The sequence below is a fragment of the Argentina anserina genome, chromosome 5 (genome assembly GCF_933775445.1).
Source record: "Argentina anserina chromosome 5, drPotAnse1.1, whole genome shotgun sequence".
NCBI classification, from domain to species: Eukaryota; Viridiplantae; Streptophyta; class Magnoliopsida; order Rosales; family Rosaceae; genus Argentina; species Argentina anserina.
Genome location: NC_065876.1, coordinates 20,457,830 through 20,472,568, shown reverse-complemented (window position 1 = coordinate 20,472,568; position 14,739 = coordinate 20,457,830). Strand labels below are relative to the sequence as shown.

General features: G+C 37.9%; 1 protein-coding gene across 1 annotated transcript; it reads left to right on the top strand.

Annotated features, from left to right (window-relative positions):
• The first annotated feature begins 2,439 nt into the window (after positions 1-2,439).
• On the top strand, positions 2,440-7,403 carry LOC126793520 (protein TOC75-3, chloroplastic-like). The gene is made up of 7 exons (XM_050520065.1): positions 2,440-3,671; positions 4,660-4,881; positions 4,992-5,099; positions 5,213-5,404; positions 5,702-5,950; positions 6,435-6,689; positions 6,879-7,403. The coding sequence occupies exons 1-7, from the start codon at positions 2,499-2,501 to the stop codon at positions 7,116-7,118; spliced, it is 2,439 nt and encodes an 812-aa protein (XP_050376022.1). The 5' UTR covers positions 2,440-2,498; the 3' UTR covers positions 7,119-7,403.
• The last annotated feature ends 7,336 nt before the right edge of the window (positions 7,404-14,739 follow it).

The following is a 14,739-nucleotide window of genomic DNA, read 5'->3' as shown; positions in this document are numbered from 1 at the left end:
AATATACTAAAGCCTAAAATTCTAAAAACCTTATATGCATATCTTATCACCAATTTTTTTTTTCTAACATTCAAGCAACTCCTATTGAATTGATAACTAACAATAATAAATATTTGGAGCGTGCCTTATATAACCACAAAATTTTAGTCAATTATTCACCCTTAAATGATACTTATCAAATCTTTCCTAAAGGTTAAAGGGGCGCTTTTTATAGAAGAATGATCTGTTGCTTTTGCTCTCGTACCTTCTGATCCCATCCGCTCTCTCTGACCCGACTATTTATATATATCATCGATAATACCCGACACCATTACCATTTCCATCTTGCACCCGTTTGTGGTTTTGATAGTTTCCGTAATGTTGTAACATTAGTATAGCTTTTACTTCTTTGGGCTTTACGGTTGATGCCTGGATTAGAAAAAGAGGTATCCATAACATGGGTGTCAAACACTGAGGAGTCTATTGGAAAGACTACTGAGGAGCCTACTAGGAAAACTGATGCTGGAAAGGCTGGGAAGCCTACTGCTCTGAAGACAGATGTTGGTGGTGGCTTCATTAACTAGCTGAAGCATGCTAATTATTGATATTAAAGAAGTAACTTTTGTTCTATATCAAAATATGGTGAGTCTTGCTATAGTTGAAAAAAGTTTTTCCATTGTAAATGAACCTTATAGTATGTCGATATTGAATTTCTCTAATTGGATATATAAATAGTATGACAAATGTTTTTTTTAGTCTATGTACTTTTAGTCAAACTTGCAACTCTGAAAAGTAAATTCCATCAATTCATTAGTTAACGTGAGGTGATTGTTAAATATCCTCAAAAAAATATGTAATTACCAAAATATTCTTATATCAATTTTCTCTTTTATATTCATTAGTATTTTCTTTTTAATTGTTTTCACTCTATCTTTAACTGGACAAAGTATTTTCATAATTTATGATTTTCATCTTAAGTTAAATTTAAACAGAGACACAAAGATATAATGGTCTCCGTATAAATTTAACTTAAAATGAAAACCATAAATTTTTTTAGATAATTGAAGAAAATAAAAGAATCTTTAAAGTGACACCTCATCACGTTAATTGCTAAATTGAAGGAATAAACTTTTTTTTCAGATTAAAAGTTGCAAATTTGAGAACTATATAGATAAAAATGTAACTTCGGGAACTAGATAGATGACCGGCCAAACTATAGGGACTAAAAAAATGTTAGCCCTAAATAGTATTGTCCCAAATTACCTATGAATTGAACTATGATTTATTAGTTTTTTTTTGAAACGTCGCTTGATTTGCCAAATATTAAGAATGTAGGTTCATCAACATAACATGGAACATCCTCTAGGACTTCGATAGTAAGAAACCATGCGAAATAATTAAACTTAGAAAAACCTAGCCATCTTAATATCGATAAATCATAAACATGAAATCCAAAATAACTCAAGAACGGTCACAAACTTATGCAAGAGAGAACCTATGACCACATGAAAGCAAAACCAAATCCGAGCCCAGCAGTTAGAGGGTCTTAAAAGCAAAACCCAAAGCATAACTAGACCTACTCGAGCCCAGGCCCATTGTTGGGCGTCCAGAATTTCTTTGGGCCTAAAGTCTAGCATGAAAATCCACCAAACTAGACCCATAGTGGCCCAAGTCCGTAGGAAGAAATCCACATTTGCTCTGGGCACCCAGGGGAAACCGCCTGTGACAACAATCGATCCTCCATGCCTCATATCACGCCACCAGCCACCACAACTCGTCGTAGGAATCAAGCAAGCCAGGATTGAGCCTTACCGCGGTTGAAATGTTAATAAAGATCCTCCAAGAAAAAACTCAGCCTAATCAAAGTCCCACCTCTGCATAACCCGAACCTAGCCTAGGCACCAATCACCTCGACCCGGATCAGATCCCTAATATGGCCTATAAGCGATCCAAGGACTTCAACTCTGCCACCCAGAGCGACGCAACACCACCCGGGTCGTCCTCCGGCTGCCGAAGAACGGTCCACATCAGCACCACAAGTCGGGAGAGAAACTGCCCTTACGTCCTGGCCCCGGTTCCGATTCTATGAAAGGGATCCGCTAAATTCCCTAATGAAAATTAGAGAAGTTGTCGGAGTGACTAAGTCACCGACGACCGCCACCTACTAACCCTAGCAGAGCAATGCTAGGCTTAATCTCTAGTATGTTTTGTTAATGTTGATACGTTTCCACAAGAGAAAAAATCTGTTGATTATTACTGGACCACCAACCATTTACCGTGGCACCTTTTTACTCCAGTTTCCCAAAACAATCATTTCATTTTTACTTCACAGTTTTTTATTTGAAATGGATACATAGTAAAAAAAAAAAAGTAGTGAATCGTATCAACCCCTCCCTCTCTCTGGAGCCTCGCCCTCATCGTATTCCCCCAACTCTAAAAAAACAGGGCTTTTGCTTTGGCCTAAAGCCTTATCCCCTCCTTCACTCTCCCCCCTCTCTCTTCTCTCTTCCCCCTTCACAATGTTGGCAGCGGCGCCGCCCCGGACATACCGCACCCCCACCGCTCTCTCTCCCTCCGCCGCTCGCAAATTAGCCTCGCCTTCCTCCGCCGCCACATCTACCAACAACTCCCGCGCCCTAATCGTCAAATGCTCCGCCGTCTCTCCCTCTTCCGCCTCCTCCTCCTCTCCTCTGTCTCAAAACCCTAAACCCTCTCCCAATCTCCTCCAAAACGTCGCCAAAACCCTCGCCGGCGTCACCACCGTCACTCTCGTCCTGAACCTCAGCAATTTCCCCGCCCTCATCGGCTCCGGCGGCGGTAATTCCGGCGGAGGTGGAGGCGGCGGCGGAGGAGGAGATGGTTCGAGCGGAGGCGGAGGGTTTTGGAGGAGGCTGTTCGGGCCGCAGATGGTGGCGAATGCGGACGAGGCACAGTCGCCGGAGTGGGACTCTCACGGGCTTCCGGCGAATATTGTGGTCCAGCTGAACAAGCTGAGCGGGTTCAAGAAGTACAAGGTCTCGGAGATCTTGTTCTTCGATCGGAGGCGGTGGAGCACCGTCGGGACGGAGGACTCGTTCTTCGAGATGGTCTCCCTCAGGCCCGGCGGCGTCTACACCAAGGCTCAGCTCCAGAAAGAGCTCGAAACCCTGGCGAATTGCGGAATGTTCGAGAAGGTCGATCTGGAAGGGAAGACCAACCCGGACGGCACCCTCGGCGTCACGATTTCCTTCACGGAGAGCACGTGGCAGTCGGCGGACAAGTTCCGGTGCATTAATGTGGGCCTGATGGCGCAGTCCAAGCCCATCGAGATGGACCCGGACATGACCGACAAGGAGAAGATGGAGTATTTCAGGAACCAGGAGAAGGACTACAAGAGGAGGATCGAGAGGGCCAGGCCGTGCTTGTTGCCGGCTCCGGTGCAGAGGGAGGTGCTGCTCATGTTGAGAGAGCAAGGGAAGGTGAGTGCTAGGCTGCTGCAGAAGATTCGGGACCGGGTTCAGAAATGGTACCAAGACGAGGGCTATGCCTGTGCTCAAGTTGTCAATTTCGGGAATTTGAACACTAAGGAGGTTGTGTGTGAAGTCGTCGAAGGAGATATCACACAGCTCGTTATTCAGTTCCAGGATAAGCTTGGCAATTTTGTCGAGGGGAACACTCAGATTCCTGTGGTCAAGAGAGAACTGCCTAGACAGGTACTTATATATATACATACTTGCATCTTTGATAAGTATCTGCTTGTGTTGTTGAATTACGTTGCGACCAATAAGCACTTTATTGAATCGAAAACTGTTGAAATTTCATGGGTTGAACTGGTGATCGGTTTCTTTTCCATTTTGCAGCCCTTAGTTTAGTTTGTATTTGCACTTATTGTGTAGGATACAACATATCCAATGGATCTCTCTAGCATTGAACATGTGAGATTATTATGCAAGGGATTTTGATTTAGCCAAAATTTACTTCCAGAAGTACAATGGATCTCTAACACATAATATGCAACATAAAAATCATACACATGCTTTGACATGAAACAATTTATGTGTAAGCCACCCTTTTAACTTTATGTAGTTGCTTTGTGATCAGAGGCAGGAAAAATGCAATCCAAAACCAATATACTCCGTAATTTCTTTACCTTCTAGCAATGTCACATTAGTCTCACACAATACTAATGTGAGACCAAAGACCCATTAGATGCCCAAAATTTGATCTTCACAACCAGATATGTAGAAAGCTTTTAGGGCCGCAGGAAGATAATTTGTGGGAACCAAAACTTGATTATAGGATCGGTACTGAAAAGCTACCTTTAATTTGAAGAGCAGAGGAGAAAACAGATGGAAGAACCAGTAATTAAGAGAGATTAGTCAATTAGGAAAACAAATTTAACATTCATTGCAGAAGAGATTACACTATTCTCCGAAAAAACTTAGGCAGAGAAAGATGATCAGTTTCTTTCCATAGGTTTTTTTTTCCTGTTTTTGGTTAATGGATTAGTTGAACTACTCTGAAACCAATAAAATGGTGCTTGGTTTTCATTTTTGTAATTTTTATTGGTTAGATATTTTACCAGTCTCCCCTTTATTTGTTTGCTGTGCTCTTTTTTATACATAAACCTAATGTTTGTTTGCATGGTGCAATGTGTGATTTTTTGAATATTTTTTTAATGAATGTTCAACATGGTTTCAGCTCCGACCAGGTTATGTCTTTAATATAGAAGCAGGGAAACAAGCTTTGAGGAACATAAACTCCCTGGCATTGTTTTCAAACATTGAAGTGAATCCACGACCGGATGAGAAGAATGAAGGAGGGATAATTGTTGAAATAAAGCTTAAAGAACTAGAACAGAAAACAGCCGAAGTCAGCACGGAATGGAGCATTGTTCCTGGACGGGGTGGTTATCCAACTTTGGTATGTGTGAAATTATCTCTTTCTTCTGCCCATTGAACATAAATTATCTTGAAGGTTTCAGTGCTGTAATGCTGATTGTTTGGTATCACATCTGTTTTGTTGTGTTATAGGCTTCACTGCAGCCTGGTGGAACTGTTACATTTGAACATCGAAATCTCAATGGGTTGAATCGGTCTGTCCTCGGTTCAGTAACCACTAGCAACTTCTACAATCCTCAAGTAGACTTCTTGTCTAGATCATTATTGCCTTCCATGGCCATATATTGATTTTATTGATGATTTCATAATTTTGAGTAATTCTTGTGTCATATTGTTCATGGTCATTTCCTCAGGATGATCTTGCTTTTAAGCTCGAGTATGTGCATCCATATCTGGATGGTGTCTACAATCCCCGTAATCGTTCTCTCCGTGTAAGCTGCTTTAACAGTCGCAAATTGAGTCCAGTCTTCACTGGTGGGCCTGGGGCTGATGAGGTCCCCCCTATATGGGTTGACCGAGCTGGCATGAAGGCTAATATAACAGAGGTGCGTCTTATGATAAAAAGATGCATGTCACATTGTTATTCTTGATTAAATATGGTGTCTCTTTAGTTCTTTATGTTTGCACAAAAAGATGCATGTCACATTGTTATTCTTGATTAAATATTTACTTTTTTGCTGTTGTTTATAACATTTGCTCGATGTACTTTTCTTTAAAGAGAAGGGCAATATCTTGTTAAAATAAAGAGGGAGCAATATATGAGTTTTGGAAATTAACTTTCTGATATTGTTTAGGACATCTACTTCCATTTAATTATATAACTGAATGCCTGCTTTTCCCAGAATTTCAACCGTCAGAGCAAATTCACTTATGGACTTGTGATGGAAGAGATAACAACACGTGACGAACGCAGCCATATCTGTTCAAATGGCCAAAGAGTGTTGCCCAGTGGTGGAGTCACTGAAGATGGACCTCCTACAACCCTGAGTGGTACCGGTATTGATCGTGTGGCATTTTTACAGTCAAATATCACACGTGATAACACCAAATTTGTGAATGGAACTATAGTTGGTGAGAGGAATGTATTTCAGGTAGCATCACTTTCTTTACAATATGTGTTATTTTTTTTTTTGAAGGAAACAATGTGTTCTTAATTACATATGAAGTTGCTTTCTGCTTACTATGTATGAAGTTGCTGTCTGCTTTTGAGTTTTTACACAAGCAAGGTAAAAGAAATAAATGTTTTGAACTGGGAACCACTCTGGATGTGCGTTTGAAGTCTTTGTGAGTTGCTAATTTCAGGAACTTATGGATTGGTCCTGACCTGTATACTCAAAGTATAAATGGTGGTCTATCTTGTATAAATGATCACGCTCATTTTTTTACAATTTAACAAAAGCACATCACTATTCTGCCATCTCAGTTAACTATATAATATATTATGTATTAATCTTTAGTCAGTCATTTAGAACTGTTATACTACTAAGGATTAGGATTTATTTTTCCGATTTGAAGTCACTGATAGATGGTTGTAGTTTTGGTCTTATTTGGAATCTGTTTAATAATTTTGTGCAGGTTGACCAAGGTGTTGGCATTGGCAGCAAGTTTCCATTCTTCAACCGCCACCAGCTAACCTTAACAAGATTTTTCCAGCTGAAGGAAGTGGAGGAAGGTGCTGGCAAACCACCACCACCTGTCCTTGTACTTCATGGACACTATGGTGGCTGTGTCGGAGATCTACCCAGTTATGATGCATTTACTCTTGGAGGTCCATATTCTGTGAGAGGCTACAACATGGGTGAAATAGGTGCTGCCAGGCAAATCCTTGAGGTAGGAGCCAAATTAGACAGATGTCAACATTTATTCCTTTTGTTCTGTTCAGTCGTGCCTTATTACATTATTGAAGTGAATATGCTACGAAATTGTTGCTAATATATTTGAAAATTATGGCTATGATTTTACCATTTGTACATTAAAAGGGAAACAGTCGGCTAATTTTCTCTTCCACTTTATCTACAGCTTGCAGCTGAGCTACGGGTACCAGTAAAAGGTACACATGTATATGCGTTTGCAGAACATGGCAATGATCTCGGAAGTTCGAAGGACGTCAAGGGTAACCCGACAGAGGTATATAGGCGAGTGGGTCATGGGTCATCATATGGTGTTGGTGTCAAGTTAGGTCTAGTAAGAGCAGAATATGCTGTGGATCACAACTCGGGCTCAGGTTCAGTATTCTTCCGGTTTGGTGAGAGATTTTGAGATGGGACTAGATTTATCAGTTTTGTTAATCTGTCTTTTAGTTTCTGGAGATAAGTCATTTGAGAACATTATTCAAATCGAGGGAGAATTGTTGTTTTGCATAGAGTTTACCTTTTCTGCTTTACTTTTATGCTTGAATCGACTTAGAACTGCAAAGAGATTCAGGAGTTTGATGTTTATTTTTCTGGTTATTTATCTTTGATTACTGCCGGATTGTGGTGGCTTGTGAACTATCTGAGGTAGTTAATAGTTAGTACATATACTGTACCTGCAAAAATTATGGGATATTTTATCATCAACCAACTTGCCAACACAATGTTGATTTTCCCACTTACTAGTTGGCCCTTAAAAATAGTAGCTATGAGAGAATGCGAAGTAGCTATGAAATGCAAGAGCAGGAGTTTAGGTTATGACACGATTCGTAATGTTGTGATTCCTATCTTGAGAAAGCTTGTTAGAACCCTAAACCTCAATTTTAAGTATGAGAGCGTTCTTGTTGTAACTAGGAAAGACCAGTGGCTTCTTGATAGTGTTGTTTCAGCTGAATCGCAAACGTTGTGAGTTTGAGTTGAATCTGGAGCGTTGATAACGTTCACCAAATTAGATCATTTCTTTCAGACCAATCTCATATTAATCATTTAATCTTCCCCAAGACAACAAAGTACGTGTTGTTTCCTCATGAGGTTAATCTGCCTAAGACTTGCAATGTCAAATAAAATAAAATGCAATGGAATGACAAATGGGAGATGAAGTGGAGTAAAGTTCATTCGACTATCAGTTACGACTTACGACAGTTATATCTGTGCTTCCAGGATTATGAAGAATCCAACTACTGGGAGAGTGATTGATAGAGCTCGCTAGTGTTCCAGGTTTCCAACAGATACGAAAGCTGTACATCGCTACGTTTCTTACAGATGACTTTTACAACAAATGTGGAGATGAAATATTAGAGCAAGCCGTCCCTTGAGTCATAGAATTATGGTTCCTTGGTTGATAACAATAATTTAATGTGAGGGGTAAGAGGAAAATTCACCAACCGTCCCTGAACTCATGTGGTAAAGACAGTTTGATCACTGACATTTAAAAAGGATCAAAGAGATCCCTGAACTCTTATTCTGATATCAATAAGGTACTTCTGTTAAAATTTTTAGAATATTCCGTTAAAATATTATTTTTTCTGTTAATTTTGTCATTTTGTTAAAATTTTGACGGAGCATGGTGGACCTAATTCTTAAAATTTATTTTTCTAAGCAGTTTACTAATCTTTAAATCTACCCTCTATACTCAAAGGTAAACAGTTATTTTATCATCATAGCAATTATCATAGCTTCTAGACTTAGGCTTTTAGCGTTTGCTAAACTGTCTTTAAAAGAACTGTAACAAGAAAAAGAAAAATATAAAAAACTAATAAGAAATAGAAAGAACCTTCCAAGAAATACCAAAAATTATTGGGATATTATCTACAGAATTCAGCGTAGAATCTACGCATCCCAAGAAAATATCGAAGTTCTTCAAGAAATTTTTGAAGAAGATCAGAAACCTCTTCACATTTTGAGCATCGGTTAGATTCGCCCTAGCTGGTATCAGAGCTTGTTTCGCTCAGAAACAAGTGAAGATCAGGCTTATGCCACAAAATTGGCTCATTTTATCCAATAAAAAAGAAGTCAGACCTAAAAATTACCAGTCTTTTTGTACTGAAAAAGCTACTGATAAGTGGCAAGTGTGCTTTCATTCAAAACATATTCAAGAAAGCCAATACTCCATAGAATACGTTTGTAGAATATTAAATATCCTATACGACGAACATATTCATCTCCAAAAGGAGATTGGAGTAGCAGATATTGATCCGTTAAGACCTAGCCTGATTGAATTTCTAGATTATCTATATAGAGAAAAATACAATAACAAAGTTGCAGAACAACTCGAAAGGTTTAATCTTCGATTAGATCTAACTCAAATAAATAAATTTCCAACTAACAAATAACAAATAACAAAATGACAAAATTAACATAAAAAGAATATTTTAACGAAATATTCCAAAAGTTTTAACAGAAGTACCTTATTGATATCAGAATAAGAGTTCAGGGATCTATTTGATCATTTTTAAAGGTCAGGGATCAAACTGTCCTTACCACATGAGTTCATAGACTGTTGGTGAATTTTCCTCATAAGTTAAACTTGGAAACAACGGAGAACTTGAGCTTGAAACCTTAAACGTAGACAAGACATATTAGATGATTAAACCACCTTATATTAGCAAATCACAATGGGAAAGAAAATCACAACCTTATATTAGAAAGATGACAACCAAAGTTTGATAATCGTAAAAGTAGAAGATGGCTAGTAGTTTAACAGTGGGAACATGATCACCAGCCAACCATCAGTAGTAGAACTACGCACTACTTTCTTAAACTCCATCCCAAACGTACTTTCGTAATGTGTTTTCAGGAGATTTACTTGTGCACCATACACGAATAGAATTGGAAGCGATGATGATACGGAGCTCTGGATGTAGAAATTCATAATCATCAACACAGAAACTGGAGCAATTTTCTCTCTTGAATTGATATTGATGTAATGTGTAAAATACAAGCCAAGAATAGGGCTATTTAAAGAGAAAAGAATTGGAAGCGATGTTGATACGGAGCTCTGGATGTAGAAATTCATAATCATCAACACAGAAACTGAAGCAATTTTCTCTCTTGAATTAATATTGATGTAATGTGTAAAATACAAGCCAATAATAGGGCTATTTAAAGAGAAAAAGACTAACAACACTTAACCTACTAAAAGTTAAAGAAGCATGGCTAAACACTATAGCTATTCACAACCCATGCTATGACAAGGAAAATATGGAGAAAATCTTGAACCACCGTACTCCCACTGATGATGATGAGACACAGCAGATCAACAACCCTGCTCCATGCTTCCACTAGAACATAACCAAACCAAAGTCAACATAGTTACATGATTCAACACTCCCCTTAAGCTGGATCAAGAAGATTGATTGATCCGAGCTCGCCAAAAATCAGTTGAAACCGCACAGAAGAAAGAGGCTTCGTGAACATATCTGCAAGTTGATCTGCACTTCTGATATACACAGGTTCAATCACTTGCACTTGTGATCTAATATAATGACAATCTACTTCAATATGTTTAGTTCTTTCATAAGAAACTGGATTGGAAGTAATATGCACAACAGCTTGATTATCACAATGCAGACACATAGCACCAGTCACAGGAAAATCAAGATCAAGCAACAAACCCTTTAGCCGTATCAACTCACAAGAAGCAGAAGCCATAGCTCTATATTCAGCTTCGGCACTTGATCTAGCCACAACACTCTGCTTTTTACTTCTCCATGTACAACATCGATTTCCACCAACAAAGGTGCAAAAACTTGTGGTACTCTTTCTATCAACTGCATTCCCTACTCAATCAGCATCAACATATCAAACAATGCTAGTATGACCATTTCTCTTGAACATAATGCCTCTACCAATTGAACCTTTCAAGTCTCTCAGAATTCTCTTCGCAATGCTCAAATGAATATCAGTTGGAGAACCCATAAATTGACTGACAATGCTAACTGGATATGAGATATCAGGTCGAGTCATAGTGAAGTTTATTAATTTTCCAACTAACCTCTAATAATAACTCACATCTGGAAGAAGATCACCTTCAGAATCTAGCACAAGCTTAATGTCAAGAAGAGTGCGAGCTGGCTTGCATTCAAGTACTCTAGCTTCAGAAAGAAAACCTAGAATTATTTTCTTTGACTGAGAAACATACCTTTTGAAGATGCAACCATTTCAATCCCAAAAAAGTACTTGAGAGCTCCAAGATCTTTCATAACAAAATTTTTTAAGAGAATTGATCTCACTCATCTTAGTAATACTATCACTAGTAATTATGAGATCATCTACATAAATTAAAACAACAAGTTTCCCATCATTTTTGTTTCTAACAAACAAAGAGGAATCAACATTACTTCTAGCAAAACCAACATCTTCAAGAACTGAACTAAGTTTCTGCCTCTCCAAAGTTCCATCAGCATGCAACTTTATTTTGTAAATCCATCTACATCCAATTGCTTTTTTTTCCTTTCGCCAATTGCACTACACTCCAGGTATGATTTTCATCTAAAGCTTTGACTTCAGCATCCATTTCCTGCCTCTAAACTTCAAGTTGACTTGCTTCTTGAAAGGTTTGAGTTTCAATGCAACTATGGTATTGAGATAAGAAGCATATGAAGAAGAAAACTTTTCATAATCCATATAATCTACAGCATAATATCTGGAACTATATGACACATAATCTTTGTGCTTGGCTGGAGGATTCCTAGTGCGACTAAAATTTCTCCTAGGTAAAGCTGGAACAATAGGAGGATCAACAACAACAGCTGGCTGATTAGCTTCATCATCATGACCTTGAAATTGGTCATTTCCATCATTAACACCATCAAAACTGACAGATGGTTTAGATTATCATCATTCCTGACCATACTAGGAGAACTCTACACTTCCACATATGTACCAACATTTGGACTTGGAAATAAATCCCTGTAAAACTCCCCCTGAGCACTAGTATCCAATTTCTCAGAAAAATAAGAAACTGACTCATTGAACTTGACATCTCTTGAAACAATTTTTTTTTCTGCCAATAGGATCATAGAAACAATACCCCTTCTAAGTTGAAGAATAAACAGAAAAATACATTTCATTGCTCTGGGATCAAGTTTATCTTTGTGTTTAGCTTGAACATGAACATAACACGTGTTCAAGGATTGAATCAAACTAAAATTATGTGGATTAATTCAATCAACTTGCGGACACTTTAAATAATTTATAGTGTTGGTTGATGTGTCGACACGCTAGTTACGTGTCATCACACCATTCACTACTAAACTAATGTTACTTATGCTAGTTACAAACCCACTTAGTCACACGGAAAATGACTAAAGTACTAGTCTTGATATTGGTAAATGGTAATACACACCAATCTTTCCATTTAGGGTAATGTAATTTTTGTATAAATAACTTATTACTCACTAGTTCTTGGCTATCACCTTAATCATTGTCAAAGGAATTACAATCGACAACATCGAAGGATTGAAATACTTCAACTCGCCAGGATTGACACAGATCTAGAATCCTTGAGCTCAACTAGATTAACCTACGTGTCAAATTGCGACGCCACATCGCATAATGGTGAAGCCAACTAATGTGAATAAATGTTCTCACTGGAGACGAGCATCCAGATAGTCCGCTATATTGCAACTTTGACAAGCGATCTCACTTTGATGAGACCGTCTTCCCATCGTTAGGGGGAGATAAGAACAAAGAATGTTCAAGTGGAACGACATGAATTGTCGTGGTTTGTCCCCACTATGTCTTATCTTGATCCCCACTATTACATAAAGTGATGAGATCACAGATATTAGTTGCAAATATGCTTGCAAGGTTCAAGACGCCACCCAAAAGGAATTGGGCATTGCTCTCCAAGGAATGGTGTCATAGGCCGTGGCTCTCCAAGGAAGAGGGGGAGACTACCTTATGTTCGATATATACTCGATTAAAGGAAGAAAGCGAGTTTGGTATAATTGGATCAATTGATCCATGATCTTAAATCAGTCTCATGAGAATTCCTGAATTTTGGTTATCACTTGGGGACGCCCCAGATTTTAGAACAAATCCTTGAATATATAGAGATCTCTACTAAATACAAACCACATGAGGATGTAGGATATTGAGTCTTCATATCGACCATACTTCGTTGAGAAAATAACAACGTAGTAATTTTGGCACAATGGAAAGAAGCGATCCAGCATGAACTAAAGTTCACTAACAAAGAGATAGGTATTTGGGCAGGTGAAGCCGACACCGCAAGTGTAAACCCTATCATATATCTTTGTTAGGATGCGTATGAGAATTAAGAGTATAGACTCACCTTATGACGTAAGGTCTCTCACAAACGCACTGAAATCGACTACAAGGAAATATTCTTTTATAATAGACCATAAAAAGATATTCTCGTAATGGATGTCATTGCACTCCACTACCTTATCAGTTTGGTAATTTCCGAAAAACTGACAAATGCAGATTATGGTAAAATAAGGTATCTCTATGGGGATCGAAATTAATAGATATACATGAAAGTCATAGAACAGACTTTATCCACCCAAGAAATGGTTCTAGATCACGTAGTGTTATAAAAGGAATTGAAACGTTCACGAAGTAAAATACTTGATTATGACTAGGGATCAGATGTGTTATGTCATTGCGTATTCAATATGGATTTGCAGAGTCTTTTGATGAACTAAAAAAAAGTCGCCTTTATAAATCCTAAGTCGAGAATGAAAAAGATCATTGGGAAGACACAGTCTCAAAATGGATCTTGAGGACTGTAATATTGATGATTAAACCATCAATCGGTATTTAAGCACTCTAAAGGTTAAAAGTGAGGCTTCCACAGCTCCCATGATCAGTTGAAGTCTTTAAAGATAGATCCGTTTTCGTCTAATTGAAAGATGACGAATAAGTGTTAGGAAATGAGATTCCATATACAAGTGCAAAGATGCATTATTGCACTTAACACAATATACTTAACTTGACATCTCATTCGTTGTATAGCTTAGCGCCCACGCAACAACAATCACTATAACAGAAAGGTTATTTAGCAAGGAATTTATTTTTGAAAAATTTATTTTCCTCATAGAATGTCACATTTTACGATGAATATTTTGTTTCCTCAATAAATATCCTCATGTTTTCTACGAGAAACAAACTTTCCTCACAAGAAATTACTTTCCACGACAAAAATTTTAGTTCCTCACTAAAGATGGTCATTATTGGTCTCACAAGCTAGGATATTATTAGCGAGAAAAATTGAGATTTTGGTGAAGAGCTTTTTCGTCATAAAATACACATTTAACCAGAAAATTATGATTTTGTTGTTATAGTTTTGGCGGAAAAAAGTTGTAAAACCCGCTGAATTTGATAGCGACAAATATAAGGTTTCCTCGTTAGAATTATTGGTTACGCGAGAAAATAATTCCTCGTCAAAATAACCTATACCGAGGAAGTTATTGTTCCTCATGATAAGTTTGGCGGAAAATTATGCGAAACCCGCCAAATTTAATGGTGAAAAATTTATGGTTTCCTCTCTAAATATCGATGTTCTATGATAAATTAATTCATCATCAAAAGAACTTATACCGAGGAAATTATAGTTTCCTCATGATTAGATTGGCGGAAAATTGTGCAAAACCAGCCAAATTTAATGGTGACAAATTTATAGTTTCCTCGCTAAAAATCAATGTTCTACAAGAAATTAATTCTTCGTCAAAAGAACCTATAGCAAGGAAATGATAGTTTCCTCATGATTAGTTTGTCAGAAAATTGTGCAAGACCTGCCAAATTTAATGGCGACAAGTTTTAGTTTTCCTCACTAAAGTTATGTATTTTATGAGGAACTATTTTCTCTTTATAAGGAGCTATTTGTGAGGAAATAAAAATTTCGTTGTTATTTTTATTGGCAGCAATATGTTTGGAATCCGCCAAATTCAATGGCGAGAAGACCATCGTTTCCTCACTAAATATTCATAGTTTATGAGGAACTA

Coding starts and splice junctions, on each gene's coding strand:
- LOC126793520 (XM_050520065.1), top strand. CDS start 2,499: ATGTTGGCAGCGGCGCCGCCCCGGACATACCGCACCCCCACCGCTCTC. Junction 5,405..5,701: donor TGAAGGCTAATATAACAGAG/GTGCGTCTTATG, acceptor TGCTTTTCCCAG/AATTTCAACCGTCAGAGCAA. Junction 6,690..6,878: donor CTGCCAGGCAAATCCTTGAG/GTAGGAGCCAAA, acceptor CTTTATCTACAG/CTTGCAGCTGAGCTACGGGT.